Source organism: Trichomycterus rosablanca, chromosome 10 (assembly GCF_030014385.1).
Source record: "Trichomycterus rosablanca isolate fTriRos1 chromosome 10, fTriRos1.hap1, whole genome shotgun sequence".
NCBI lineage: Eukaryota > Metazoa > Chordata > Actinopteri > Siluriformes > Trichomycteridae > Trichomycterus > Trichomycterus rosablanca.
This window is the reverse complement of record NC_085997.1, coordinates 24822722-24838113: the sequence shown is the minus strand read 5'-3', so window position 1 is coordinate 24838113 and position 15392 is coordinate 24822722. Positions and strand designations below refer to the sequence as shown.

At 38.5% G+C, this 15392-nt stretch overlaps 1 protein-coding gene across 1 annotated transcript in view; it reads left to right on the top strand.

Moving 5' to 3' along the window:
• The first annotated feature begins 263 nt into the window (after positions 1-263).
• The window catches only part of si:ch73-127m5.1 (neurotrypsin), a 40756-nt gene continuing 25627 nt past the window's right edge, over positions 264-15392 (top strand). The window contains exons 1-2 of the mRNA XM_063003711.1: positions 264-402; positions 8501-8543. Coding sequence (XP_062859781.1) covers positions 325-402; positions 8501-8543 — 121 coding nt within the window. The 5' untranslated portion in view covers positions 264-324. The remainder of the gene's footprint in view (positions 403-8500; positions 8544-15392) is intronic.

Below are 15392 nucleotides of genomic sequence, written 5' to 3'. Positions count from 1 at the left end.
GTAAATTACTAGCTGGCACGTGGCGGCCAGCCTCACCCAGTTTCTGGCTGCAGATGTGGTACAAAATCTGTGGGACACAGCGGAAAGACAACCAGCCATGAGACTTTAACCTGCAGCAGGAGGTTGAGGAGGAGTGAGGAGGAGTAGGGAGGGGGTGGGAGGTAGAGGTAGCGTAGCTGTCAGCGCCGGAAAATGAACGGATCTCGCCACGCCCACAAAACCGAGCCCATCATAACCTATTAGACGTGAGAGGCAGAAGCCCGTTCAGAAAGAAGCACGGCGAGCCGGACCATGCGCGCGCTCTGTGCTCGTGGATAGGGAGGGATGGAGTCACGCATGTGGGGAACAGTCGCCCTGCTCAGCGTTTACTGCTGCTGCTACTGGCTGCCCACAGTCACCGAGGTAAGACTGCATCTCACCCACCGCACATCAAACATCTCCAGACATACGTTTACCCTTCTGGATGGAAATGCATAACACGGATTCACAGAACCCATTACCATTCAGACCATGATTGGTTTTACCTAGACGCGTTGTGCTGCTCTGCTGTGCACATTTCATCCAAATGACTGCAGCTTCTCATATAGCACTGGCATTGTTTAATAAAATAGCATAGATGCAGGCGTCGCCGCTTCCCTCTCTGAGAGGAGCAAGCATGCTGATAATGTATGAGGAAAATGTCGATTAGATGACATGGTTCAGTTGTAATGTGTACAAATCCCAGTATTTTATACATTTTATTTCTGCTAGGGTTTCTGATCGTAATGTCTGTGATAAATGAAGCTACACCCAGTAAAACCCTTGCTTAAATAAAACTCTTTGACCCACATTTTAAACAAAAGGCTAAACATTTGAATTTGTATTTTAGGTATATATGTCTATTCTAAATATTTTCCATGGGCTTGATAATGGGAGAATATATCGATATTACAATATACTTTAATCAGAGCACAGATTTTATGTGTATTGTCTGCCAGGTGTCTCTGTTTTTATATACTAACCCCATTTTAGTAATTGTACAAGCAAGGTTAAAATCAATTTTTGTACCCATTGCATACTTCCTTATAAAATATACAGTTAGATGATTTAATAATGTAAATTTATATGTTAATATACTAATATGATTTCTGAATATCATTCAGCTGGTATGACTGCTCTTTAGTCCATTGTTACTTAATATAACAAGCAACATCACAATCTCAAATCATATTTTCTTCTTTTTCTTTAATCAATATGGCATCTGGTTAGAGCTTAGTGAAATATAAGCTAATATCAATATAGTGTTACAGTAACATGATTTTAGATTATTGTGGGTCTGGCATCAATGCCTTTATAATTTTATTTGAGAAATGTTTGTATGCTGTTGTTTGTTTGATGTTTTGTGTAAACACTACTGACTGTGCAATAAATTGCCCCTCTGGGTCAATAAAGATATCATTTATTTGTGATATTAAAATCAAATTATGTGTGAACTATCATTTCTCCACATTTTCAAAATTTCTGCTGCACCACGTGTTTATATAAAATAGTAAACCAGTCATTCTGATTTCTATTCTATTTCAAGTACAAGTTTTTTTTGTTAATGAATTAAAACATATTAGATTTAGGATGACAATATATATGTATTAAAATAGCACCTCATTGCAGCAGGTAGTGGGGATCTGAACTCAATCTTAGCTTCCAGTTTATGGTCTGAGTGGGGTTTAGCATGTGCTTTCCGTAAATGTGGTTGCATTGCTTTCCTTCAGCTTCTCTGTTTTCTTTTCATAACCAAAATGTGTCAGTATGCAACTGACTTGACCAAATCTCTCCCAAGTTTGAATAAGTTAGAAAAAAGTGTATGAGGCCCTGTGGTGGATTGTCTCCTCTACTGGATTCTTTGACACACTAGGAAAGAAAGAACATACAAGTAGGTAGATTGGCTATTCTAAATATTCCATAGGTGTGATTTAATGAGAGAATCCAGGTTGTATTCCCATCTTGTCTGTAGTGTTTTTAGAATTGGACCCTGGACCCACTGCATCCCTTTTGTGAAAATATATGCATATATGTTTATTTCTCATTTTTAAAAGTAGGACCAAAAGTATGCTGTTAAGGATTATAAAATTATTAAAAATAATTATTTTTATAAAGCATTTTGCTTTAAAATGTGTATGCATGCACGTTTCCTAACAAATTGAGGTTAAAACTACTATTTTGGTATATACACAATCATGTTTTTTCATTCAATGATTGTCTGCTTTACCACCGCTTTGTCCTGGTCGGGATGGCCGTGGGTCTTAGTCATTAGGCAAAAGGCCAGAAAAACCCTGGACAGGTTGCCACTTCATCACAGGCACACAAACACACACTCACACTTAGAGCGATTTTAGTACCTCCTGTTGGCCATGACTGCATGTCTTTGGACTTGTGAGAGTAAACCGGAGCACCTGGTGGAAACCCAAATGGACACAGGGAAAACATGCAAACTCCAAACAGAAATCAAACTCAGGCCCTTCTTGCTGTGAAGTGACAGCTACTGCGCCACAATGCCATCCCAGTGACAGTTTAATATAGTCATATTTCCCAACCAGGCAAATTTATGGTTACACATCAGGTAATTTTTAATCAGCACATCCGCTGTTTGTGTAATCTGTAGTTCACCTCAGGTTCAACATGACAGGGCAGCTGTACCCAAACATCTGTTGGGGCAGTGAAACCACACTACTATGGGAAGATATTAATGAGTAATAAACCTGCTGTCTTGTTCTGTATAGTGCAGTGCAGTGCTGCTCTTCCTTCCTTCTGACTTCACGTACCAAGCTTTGAAGATTCCTGGGGCTTCAGAGATATTGTCATTTGTCTTTATTTTTTATTTTTATTTATTTTATTTTTTATTTTTTTACCCCTTTTTCTCCCCTTTTAGCGCATCCAATTGTTCAATTAGCATCGTGCTTCCTCTCTGTCTATGCCGAACCCTGCCCTGACGGAGGTGATTGAAGCTAACCCGTATCCCCTCCGAAACACGAGCAGCAGCCAGATGCATCTTTGCCACCCACACATTGACGAGTTTGGCGCCACCTAGCGTTGCATGCGGAGAGACACACCCTAATGGCACCCTCTCCCATCTCTGTGTAAGCGCCTCCAATCAGCCGGCAGAGAACGCAATCGCATTCTGACAGAGAGAGACCCACATCCGGTTCTTTGTCCCACCCCCCACATGAGCAACCGGCCAATCGTTGCTCATATAGCCACTCAGCTTCGAACCGGTAAAGCAAGGCTGGATTCGATACCACGCTCTCAGAATCCAGCCCTGGTTGCAGCGCGTTTTCATTTGTCTTTATTAAGAGTTTCTCTCTTCTGCTGTTGGTATTAGGTTGGATTTGTCGTGCTAGATTTCCTTATCAGAACAGCAAGCAATAGATCGCATGTCGCTTTGATGAGTTTCATTAAACTTCAAAGTCAAAGGATATTTCAGCTCCTTTGTGCCGTCCTTAATTTTCTGAGTTCTATATTAGTGTTTTATGTCTGTATTAAATTTACCTTTACTCTTCAAAGAGGGCTTGGGGTGACAATATTATGGCAAGAAAATTATTGGTAGATAATATTTATTACAGTTTTACACTTTGCTAATGTTAATAAAGTGAAATACTAAGTTAAAAATTTTTTCAATGTTTCAAATATTAAAATGGTGTAAAACCAAAAACATTTATTTATTCATTTACAATATTTGCTTTATCCTGGTCAGCGTGAGTGTAGTGCCACACAAAACTCTGGGCGCAGTGTAGCAATATACTCTGGACAGTGTGCCAATCCATTACAAGACAACCCACGCATTCACACATTTATTCACTCACAACTAGGGGTAATTATGATAGCCTATCGACTTTCTGCATGTTTTGGGTGGAAGCAAACCCACACAGACACAGGGAGAACATTAAATGCTTGTTACAAACCAGAGGCAAGGATCGGACCTAGGTTCTTGGGATGCCAGTTGCTTTGTGGCACCCGCTTTAACTGTGCCACTGTGTTGCCTGCCTATTTAATTACTTATTCTCAACATGTTGACGTGCCAATACACACAACTGTCAAAAAATATAGTATTATGTTAATGTATTGGAATATTTATTTTACATCAGGGTGAGATTGTAGAACAGCATACAGTATTGGTGTGATACAACTCCAGGGACATGGGTTTGATTCTTACCTGATAACTGTCAGTAGAATTTGGCACGGTGGCTCGGTAAGTAGCACCGTCGCCTCACAGCAAGAAGGTCCTGGGTTCGATTCCCAGGTGGAGCGGACCTGGTCCTTTCTGTGTGGTTTGCATGTTCTCCCCATGTCTGCATGGGTTTCCTCCGGATGCTCCGGTTTCCTCCAACAGTCCAAAGACATGCAAGTGAGGTGAATTGGTGATACAAAATTGTCCATGCCTGTTTGATTTTAAACTTGTGAGCTGATGAATCTTGTGTAACAAGTAACTACTTGTCCGGTCATGAATGTAACCAAAGTGTGTAAAACATGACGTTAAAATCCTAATAAAATAAAAATAAATAAAAATGTACAAACCCCAAAACATACCTGAGGATGAATCGACTGCTCTAAATAGATGTGAATTAGTGATTTAGATTGTGATGCCTTGCAGATGTAGTGAATTGTGTCCCTGGAATAGGTTCCATACCCAGGAGACAATCACCAAGACAAAGTGGTTTTTGAAGATGAATGAATGAAGCAATGAATGATTTAACATATATCACAAAGCCTAACGGGGAACTGTAAAAAAGTTTAATGACTATAACAACACAAGCCTTTGGCTAGCAATAAAATCTGAGTTAGGGGTGTGTACATCGCTAAAGGTTAAACATTGTTTTAACGAGAGGATTTCTCTTCAGATTTGTTTTCTTGCTCCTCAGGATGTACGACAACTGCAATGGCCAGTGATGGCCAGGTCTCAGCTGTTGTGTGTGGAAAGATTGACGGATGCAATTATGGATTTAACTGGCTGCAGTGTGTTGATATGAGCACAAATATCACAGCTCATAACTGAGTCTTGTTATCAGTGTGTAACACAATTAGCTCGGTGATGCAATGCTTAGTCCCGGGAGCACTTAAAAAACGTGTAAATTAGTGGAGTCATTTCCATTTCTCTCTCTATAGACATGCAGGCTAACATGTGGATACATGTTGGATAAATGTTTATGTAGAGGAGCTAGTTTGGGTTCGTTAAAGGTTCCGATGGGGCTTTTATTCGTTTGTACATGACAGAGCACCTAATGGTCTGTACGTTGAGTGCGTACTTTTTTGTTTTAAGATACCGGAATTAGCAGATTTGGTGTCACACACCAACGTTGGTTCCTGTGGCCTGGGTTTAATGCTCACCTTTGGACACATTTTTAGGTACTCTTTAGGTTCTTTGGTGTATGACCATCTCCGGAAAACATAAAGAAAGTGGATTGTTTGCTCTTAACTACTCCTAGGTGAACACAAGGCCATAGCCATGAATGGGAGTTGTTATTATATTAACAACTCATAAGAACCCTGACAGATCGTAACATTCCGCAAAGCTAGAATATGTTTATTTTGAATTTTTACTCAGTATACTCTGTTTAAAAAGCTGTTTAACATTTAGTACAGATGAACCGAATTAATCATAAAAAATATTATTATTTCACCTACCATGCAGGTACAGCCCCTATGGATAGGATGGGAAGAAATATGTAAAAACCTGAATTATATTCATGTTAATGTTCAACATGAATAAACAATGTTTTAGCTGAATTATTGTTTTTTCTTTCTCTTTAAAATATCAGCTGTTAAAGTTGACTCAGTGGAGGCAGCCTGAGCGGAGGAGAAATTTGACTAATTTGTTAAAGAACTTTTAAGAGGGTGTCACATTCAAAGTCACTGAGCTCATCAGTATGACCAATTGCCAGTGTCTGTCTAGTAAATATGTTCGGCTATGTAAACTTTGAATTAGAAGTGTGTCCATATACTATCGGCACACACTGTATTTCAGCACTAGGTCAGATATTTTTTAAACTAGTGGAAATAGGGCATCATGCAGTATACCTGTAGTGTGCAGTTCTAGAAAAAATATGAATCTGATGTTCTTCAGTCAAGGTCACATTTGTGATTATGACTGAAACTAAGCTGTTAATTGCAGTTTGTGGATTAGTTCTTCTGCTCTTCTGCCTTTCCCAACTTCTGAGCTAATCCTGCTCACCTAATTAAACCACTGATAACATCTGATACATTTTATATAAGCTAAAATTAATATTTTTGATCATCCAAACTATTCTGACAGTGTTTTCTATTTAAAATATTTAGGCCAGACAAAATTGCAAACTATTAAAGTAATGCATTCTGACCCAATTTGAGCAACCAGGCATAAAGCTGATAAAGGCTTGTCTGCACAGCAAGATTCTTTAGGTATATTTATTTTCTTTCCACCTTTTAAAATGTATAAAGAGTAAATTGGCTCCTCTAAATTGGTCCTAGTTGTGTGTAAGTAAATATGTCACCCTGTAATAAATTGCATGTTTCCTTGTGGCACTTGACCCACTGTGATTCTGGATAAACATTAAAGTAAATGATTATAATAATGATGATGATTCTGAACAATTTCTCATTTAGTTTTTTCTTACCCTGAGACTTGTGTTTACATGTTCAGATTAATTTGATAGGTGCAAGAATCAGCTCCACGGGGCTACATGAAATTAAGAAACCTGATAATGTTAGTTCAAGCATTTGGTTTTGGAATTTGTGATAAAATCAAGAATTTACTTGATCCTAGAATCAGGATTCTTTCTACAGGATACATTGAACTGCACAATTCATCAGATCTTTCTACCATCACGCCACTAGTGTCAAACTGTACAGGAAATTTTAGTTCAGTTTTCTCTCTCTCTGTATAAGAAAATGTGATATTTTCGTGGTAAATATTTACTGCAAGTAAATGTGCAGATGGAATGTGAATTTTGTGAAAGATAGTGTCCAGAATTCTTTCTATTATATAACCAGGGATGGTGCTCTCAGAATTTTAAATGACCTACATAAAGTATTGCCCTGTACTGAAGTGGTTGCATTGATACTTTTTTAATTAACTAGCTTAGTTAAACTGTTTTATTGATTGCATAGCCAATTTCCTCTGATCAATGCGATTGCATTTTGACATTTTAAACACTAAACTCTAAATATAAAAACTCATTGTGTAAATGGAAACTTTTCTCATCTAATTACAAAGTGGAAAATGTTGGAGTGTTTGTTAATGTTCTGGGCTTTGTACTGGATTTACCAACTTCAACTTCTTTTAAATGACCTATTTAGTAGGCTTTGCAGTCTCACCTAAAGTTTGTCCTGCGAACCCGGGCTTGAACATCACCACTGGTTATGGTCTGTTTGGCATGTTCACCCTGTGTCTATATTTGTGGCCACTAGGTCCTCCAGTTGCCTTTCTTATCTTAAATGCATGGAAAACGTAATATGAGGAGTGGCAGCTAGAAATTGCTTGGTCTAAGTGAGTATAAATTAGAGTCCCAGTGTGTGATGGTCTGCTCAGCATCTCTCAAACTGTGGCTCTTGTCGCTGTGGATTCAGAGCCTTCCCAAAAATGCTAGACGGGGACCCAGGTACTGTGCGTCACACCCCCACTACCTGCCGCACCACTGTGCTGCCCTTGTTTGTTTCTCTTTTAGAGAAACCCATCTTGATCAGGGCTGCAGTGGGTCTACCACCACCCAGAAACACTGGGCAAGACAGGAATACACCATGGATAGGGTGCCAATTTACTGCAGTGCATCACACAGCCAGCCTTTCAATCACTCACACCTGAGGACAATTTAGAGTAGCCAGTTTTTATTCTGTTCTTTTGGAGGTGGAAGGAAACCAGAGTACTGACATGAAACCCTCAATGACATGAGAAGAATACACAAAATAGTGATTAGATGCTGGGATTAAACCCAGCATGTTGCTGTCTGCCACTGTACCTCTATGATATTAGATTAAAAGTGATACATATTTAACGGATAATATTAATACTAATGTGTCTTATAAAACTGTGACAGCTGATATTCAAGTATTTGTTTTCCAGACACATACAGGAATTATCACACCATGTGACTCACACTACACATCATATAAGAGAGAATATTATTTGTTGAACATCTATCGTCTTAACTTTAGTGTAATAAAAGGATTTTGGATATTAGGTCTTTGAACCATTCCGCCTGCCACATTAAAATCACAGCACTTCAAAAGAAAATTGGATATTAAACGTGCATGATTAAAATTTGATTAGATATCATCTATTATGTTGGCTGTATCTCTGTCAGTGGAGACTCCTGGCTTTGCCTGAGCTGTGTTGAAGCGTGGGTAGCGACGCCTGTTAAAATGTGTGTCACGTCTGGAAAGATGAAACTCGACTTTTCTGGGAAAACAGGCAGCAACTCATGCTGATCAAGTCTGCATAAATTTGTCCATTTCTTGCTACTGAGCTGTTCACATCTTTTTTTTCTTTCTGCAGGTGATCGATGATGATAGCTACCTGAATAACGTTCAGAATACAGGTGAGTCAACGGCAGTTATCACCAACTGCTTTTACCAAAACACAATATGATGCATTATAAAGTAGTTGGCATGGTACTGGTAAGGTTGGGCACTGATATTGGTAAAGCCTGTATTGCTATTGGCTTTACTATTTACAGGGATAAAGAATGGGTTGAAGTCAAGGCTCAGTTCTTCATAAAACCATTTTTTATGGATTATGCTTTATGAATGACACAAGAATTGTCATGATGAGAGAGAAGAAAAAGCCTTCCTCAAACTGTTTCCACAGGGTTAAACCACAGGATTCCCTAGAATGGCAGTGCATCCAGTGGCACTAATAATTTCCTTTACTGGAATTAAGTGGTGCTACTCTTGCAGGGCCATTTATAATTGCTAACAGTAAAAATGGAAGAGTTGGTTATGAACAATGCCAAAATTGAGTGTTTTCTGAATTTAAATGTAAACTGAATTTGAAACCTGTCCTTGTAAGACTTCATTCTCATCTGCAATTTTTTTTTATTGTTAAATAGACCTGCCCTACTTCTCCTGCAAAATTTACATTAGTCAACTGTAGCATTCTGCTGGCATTTCTCAAACAGGGATTTACTTCAGACAGAGTGATTCATAATGCCATAAAACATATTCCAGCTGCTCCAGAGTCTAACTGAGGTGCTTTACATCACTCTTGTTGACATTTTGACTTTGCGCATGGCATAATTAGACTGGTTGAAGACTGCTTAGCAATACAGACTTGATTAATAAGCAATTATTGTTGCCCACTGAAGCAGTTTGGAACTTAGTAGTGAGTGCTGCAACTGAATCAAGGCAGTTTTACAGGCTTTAGAACTTAATGATCCAATTTTATGAGCTTGTGTAGCCTAGGAATTTCCAATTAAGTTGCTGCTGCTCGTAGATTCGAACACATAATGCATGGAATATATTTAAAAACCAAAGCTAAATTGGTGAGTAGAAAAGAAATATATGTTACAACCTTAGCAAATTGTTGATCAAAATTGTGGACAGATTATACATTCATGACATCAAAGACTGAGATGAATCATGAATGATTCATTAGCTAACCACAGGTTTTCTAAATATGACACCCTCTTGCCTTTATTGGCTTATTCTGGTTACTAGTTATAGGACATCTGCCAGTTTGATGAAAGCAATTGCCCCATAATTGTTTTCCATCTCATGCTGATGCATATCAGGTTTTTTTTTTTCTTTGTCTCATTCCCTCCAACAGTGCAATTCCCCTGAATCAATCCCTTAGTGCTAATGACTCTTGGTGCTTTGATGTCACAGCCTCAAGACTAAGAAACAGCACTCTGATGCCAGCATGCAGTCTGGGGTAGATGGACCTAAACCTGAGCAGTTTGTGCCAGAACAGGTCTCAGTAATAGATATTTTCACATCAGGTATATTTGTACATCTACCCAAAGGCAAGTGTTGAGACCATAGGGATTCAACTTTTATATTGTATAGGTGTGTAGAAATATAGATGTTATTATGTGAATAATTATTAGCTCACTAAAAACTTAGCTCTGCTATCAGCAGGCTGGGCACCTACGCGAACAATTATTGGCTGATGCAATTACGACCTCTGCTGGCTGATTGATGGTGCCTGCACAGGGACGAGTGATAGTGTGAGATCAGGGTATGTCTCTCCATACACAAAGCTGATCCACAAATGAACTTGCCTTGTGCAAGGGGGCGTGTGTTAGTCACAGCTCCTCGGTCAGAGGAGGTCAGCATCAGTAGAGAGGAAAAGTAATGCAGTCGGGTAATTGAATACGACTAGATTAAGAGGAAAATTGGGGTGGGGATGCAGCATTTACATTTTCAGCATTTAGCAGACGCTTTTATCCAAAGCGACTTACACAATGAGCAATTGAGGGTTAAGGGCCTTGCTCAAGGACCCAACAGTGGCAACTTGGTGGTGGCGTGGCTTGAACCGGCAACCTTCTGTTTACTAGTCCAGTACCTTAACCACTGAGCTATCACTGGCCACTATTTCTGGCAACAAAAACCAGAATTCTTATTATGTCTAAGAATAATTAAAAAAAATAAATTACCGTATGTGTGCAGATAGAAGTCGTTCTTCTTAATTATTGAGGCATCTGTAGAACATCTGTATAATGTCTTTAAACAAGCAAAATCTATATAAAACATTTCTTTATTGTTTTATTGTTTTTGTTTTTTTTCAAATGAATGTCAAACAAAATCCTTGTTTTTACACAATTATTATGAATGTAAAATGTAACTGTGTTGTACAAACTGCGCATCAGCTTAATACCTGTTTTTTCACATATTAATTTAGATACTCTATCTGCACAGTTAAAGAGACGTTCTGGCTTAATAAACTTTACCAGAAGTGCTATATGAATATATTTGCACCCAAATCTATATTTTGCCCACTAAAGTAAATAAAGCCGCATATTTAATAATGCAGACACACAAAATGTGAAATACATTATGTTCATGTAACATCTGTTAGTAAATTTGTTTGCTTATGGGCTTTTTAGGTGTAACCATAAACCAGGACACAATGCTCACATACAGACTAAATAAAACACATTATATATTTTGTCACATTATAGACAAAATAACAATGTTAGTCTGTGCACTTTGTTCATGATAAACTGGTGCTGTTGCGATAATGATCATTCTTACTCATCTCATAGTAATTATTAGTCATTTCACTGTCATCACTTTCATTGTTTTAGTTGTCTCCCAAGCTGATGAAAAAATAATGTTTGCTAATTGAAAATGTCTAGCTGTGCTGCTGTGTGTGTTAAAATTTGCAGTGGAGAAGACACTGTGAGAATTTGAGAATGAAAAACAAAGTTGTATGGCAAAATGCTATAGTGCTGCCTGTCTCTTTTATAAGATACAATTGTTTTGCATTGTATATGTGCTAAATAACCTTATGCACAGGTTTTCTTTTTAATTTTCATTCCCTGCTGTTGTCTCATTTCTGCTGTACTGCACATAAAGTGCTGGCTTGCATACCTACATTCCATGTCGCAGCAGCCCTGTGCATACACTGTGTAATCTTTTTTTGTAGCGCAAAAATTGATTATCAGAACAGAGGAAACAAAGAGTCCCGTTGTGCAAAGGGAAAGAAAATGTGTCTCAGGATGCTACATGGATGCTTTGAGTAAATTATATGACTTTTACGGCAATTTGTTCCGCTGGTGCTTTCACATTAGTGCAGGAAATAAAGGTGAATGACGCTCACCCTTGGCGCGAAAGCTACAACCCCCTGCTTCTTTCATTTATCCTGTAATGACTAAGCACAATGCATTTCATCTGCTGTATATTTTACATTTTAGAAAGCACTTAGAGACATCAAAATATTTATATTTCATTGTATTTTTCCCTCTGCTCTGATTGTCTTAAAAACTATGTTAATGTTTTATTGGCAATCATAACCCAAATTATTTATGTATGTGAAGTGTTTTGTTTATTTGAGCTCTGATTTGATCTCTTGTGGCTTACATTATTATATCTAAACATACATCGATCAGTCATAACATTAAAACTACCTCCTTGTTTCTACACTCACTGTCCATTTTATCAGCTCCACTTACCATATAGGAGCACTTTGTAGTTCTACAATTACTGACTGTAGTCCATCTGTTTCTCTGCATGCTTTGTTAGCCTCCTTTCATGCTGTTCTTCAATGGTCAGGACTCTCCCGGGACCACTACAGAGTAGGTATTATTTGGGTGGTGGGTCATTCTCAGGTGGTGGTGTGTTAGTGTGTGTTGTGCTGGCATGAGTGGATAAGACACAGCAGCGCTGATGGGGTTTTTAAACACCTCACTGTCACTGCTGGACTGAAAATAGTCCACTAACCAAAAATATTAAGCAAACAGCGCCCCGTAGGCAGCGTCCTGTGACCACTGATGAAGGTCTAGAACAGGAGTGTCAAACTCATTTTCACCGAGGGCCACATCAGCATTATGGTGGCCCTCAAAGGGCTGATTGTAACGTATCCTGCTGTGATTGCAGTCTGTTGTTCTTCTTGGAGGCTGAATTCTGCATTTATATTGTCCTACTTTACCACAGACACGACCTCATAACACAAGAGACGCACCGGTTTCTCTTCCTGAAGCACAAACTTGTTTTTCTTTTCATTAAATTTCCTCCTTATGCTTAATTTTCTTACTTCTCTTCTTGTACATTTTAGGATTATGTGTAAATATGTGTAACATCATCTACTGGCGGGATGTGTCACTTTGCAGGTCACAAAATCAGCATGCGTTTTGAAAGATGCAGTTTGTTTAGGATTTTACAGTGTATTTTTAAGACAATCATTCTGCCCTCACTAATAGTTTATCCCCCTTTCCCAGCTAGACAGACAGACAGACAGAGACAGACAGACAGACAGACAGCTCTCTTCAGAATACAGTCGGTTTTATTTGCTCCCCAGCTGTGTGATACACTGTGTGCATCAAAATGAAGTAAAACTACAAACAATAAAAACAATAAAGAACTTAATACAGTAAAAGCACGCAGCTGTAGTCAAGTGTTACATCTGGTACAATATGAGATTTAACCAAACGTAAAATAACGTTAATGAGTTAAAATTTTGTGTAAAGATACTAATTGCTATAGTAACGTAACAACAGTATTTAATTACGGTAAATTTGTAACTAAAACGCTGTGATATACTCACTAAACATTTACTAACAACTGAGAATATAAACGCCACGACTTACAGACGATGCTTTGGTATTATACTGAAAGATAATTATTTGTATTTATTTATTATTGTTTACATTACTGACTACGCTACTTCACGTTCTCTTTGCTGTAAAAGTCACATGGCTTCTTAGCGAAGGTTAAAGTTAGTTGCCATGACTACGATGTCACGGTTGTCTCTTAAAGGCGCAGGAGTCCCGTTAAATTATAAGCCCGTCTCTGTTGTAACGACTCAAACCATCACAACTATCGTACAGTCGTTAAACCTCTCGTGGGCCACATAAAATGACGTGGCGGGCCGGATCTGGCCCGCGGGCCGTGAGTTTGACACCCCTGGTCTAGAAGATAACCAACTCAAACAGCAGCAATAGATGAGCGATCGTCTCTGACTTTACATCTGCAAGGTGGACCAACTAGGTAGGAGTATCTAATAGAGTGGACAGTGAGTGGACATGGTATTTAAAAACTCCAGCAGTGCTGCTTTGTCTGATCCACTCATACCAGCACAACACACACTAACACACCACCACCATGTCAGTGTTACTGCAGGGCTGAGAATGATCCAACACACAAATAATACCTGCTCTGTGGTAATCCTGTGGGGGTCCTGACCATTGAAGAACAGGGTGAAAGCAGGCTAAAAAGGTATGCAGAGAAACAGATGGACTACAGTCAGTAATTGTAGAACTTCAAAGTGCTCTTATATGGTAAGTGGAGCTGATAAAATGGACAGTGAGTGTAGAAACAAGGAGGTGATTTTAATGTTATGGCTGATCAGTGTATTTCTGTATGCTGTTTCAAATACATAAAGGAGGTGGCCCCCTCCCCACCCCCCTTAGTGCTGCTTATGCCAGTTTTTGGCAGCCTTCTTCTTCTGACAGCTTAGATATCCCATCACCCACCCTCTGCCAGATCTGTGTGAGATTATTACCGTTTACTGTGGTATAAAAGTAAGATAAAATTATTTAGAATGCCTCCACAAATAGAATTACAGAAGATTTTTTATCTTTTTGTGTGTGATTAAGCTGTTTCAGTCCAAGTGCTTGGTCTGTATGGTTAGTCTGGCCTTTTAATGTACATTAATAGTACCGTTCAAAAGCACAGTTATCAATATACACTGCCTAATATATAACAGAATTGTTCTATAATTAATTTTTATAACATTTGTTTTGAACTGTCTTTTTCATATTTTAAAACACCATGAAAAGTTAGAAATACCAACTATAATAAAGGCAAATTTTGTAGCATCCTACCCCTTTAACTTTTCTTATGTCTACATCTAGAATTTAAAAGCAACTACTTTTGTCAAACACAACCAAACGCTGCCTGCTGGCTCCTCATATCAAAATGTTAATACTGAGCTGTATCACAATGAGTACAGTGCACTGGAGGAACCAAAGCTGGAGACAGAAGGATATCTGCAAATAGTGCATTATTTGTACCAAGCCATGCCTAAACATTTCTCTAAACCTTCCTACATTTAACCATAGGTTATTTTCAGCTGACATGACATTTTCATTTTTAAAACATGCACAATACATCTTTGCTTCATCCTGGTAAAGGTCTCAGTAAATCCAGTGCCACCTGGAAAAACTAAGTAAGTGAATGTGGCAGGCAAGAACACACCCTGGATGGGGTGGCACCTTATTGCAGGGTGACACACTGCCACATTCACTTTCACCTTGGCCAATTTAATGCAGCCAATCCGCAGCCAAACCCATATGGACAATTGAGGGTAAACTACTAACACTAAGAAACAGTGATCAAACTCAGGCTCTTAGTACCCATATGGTTTTGTAGCACCCGCTCCACCAGCTGTGCCACCCTGCATCCCAGGCAAAATATAGAGATACTTTATCATGTAAATGAATCAGTTTATCATGAAGCCTGTTATAAAGAATGTAATATGCAGTCTAAACGTGCTTTGGTTAATATTGTGTTCAGATGCAAATCAGTTTAAATGCTACAAGAGGATTATTTCTAATCTGTTGAGCATTTATATGTTTTTAATTAGTGGTTTAAATTCATTTATTTATAAATTATAGATTACCATTTTAATGATGTCATGGAATCCAACTCTATGGGTTCATCCCGTCTCATCAGGTCCTAATATCATTTGTTAACTCAAAACAGATTGAGTTGTGACCATTTGTAAAATC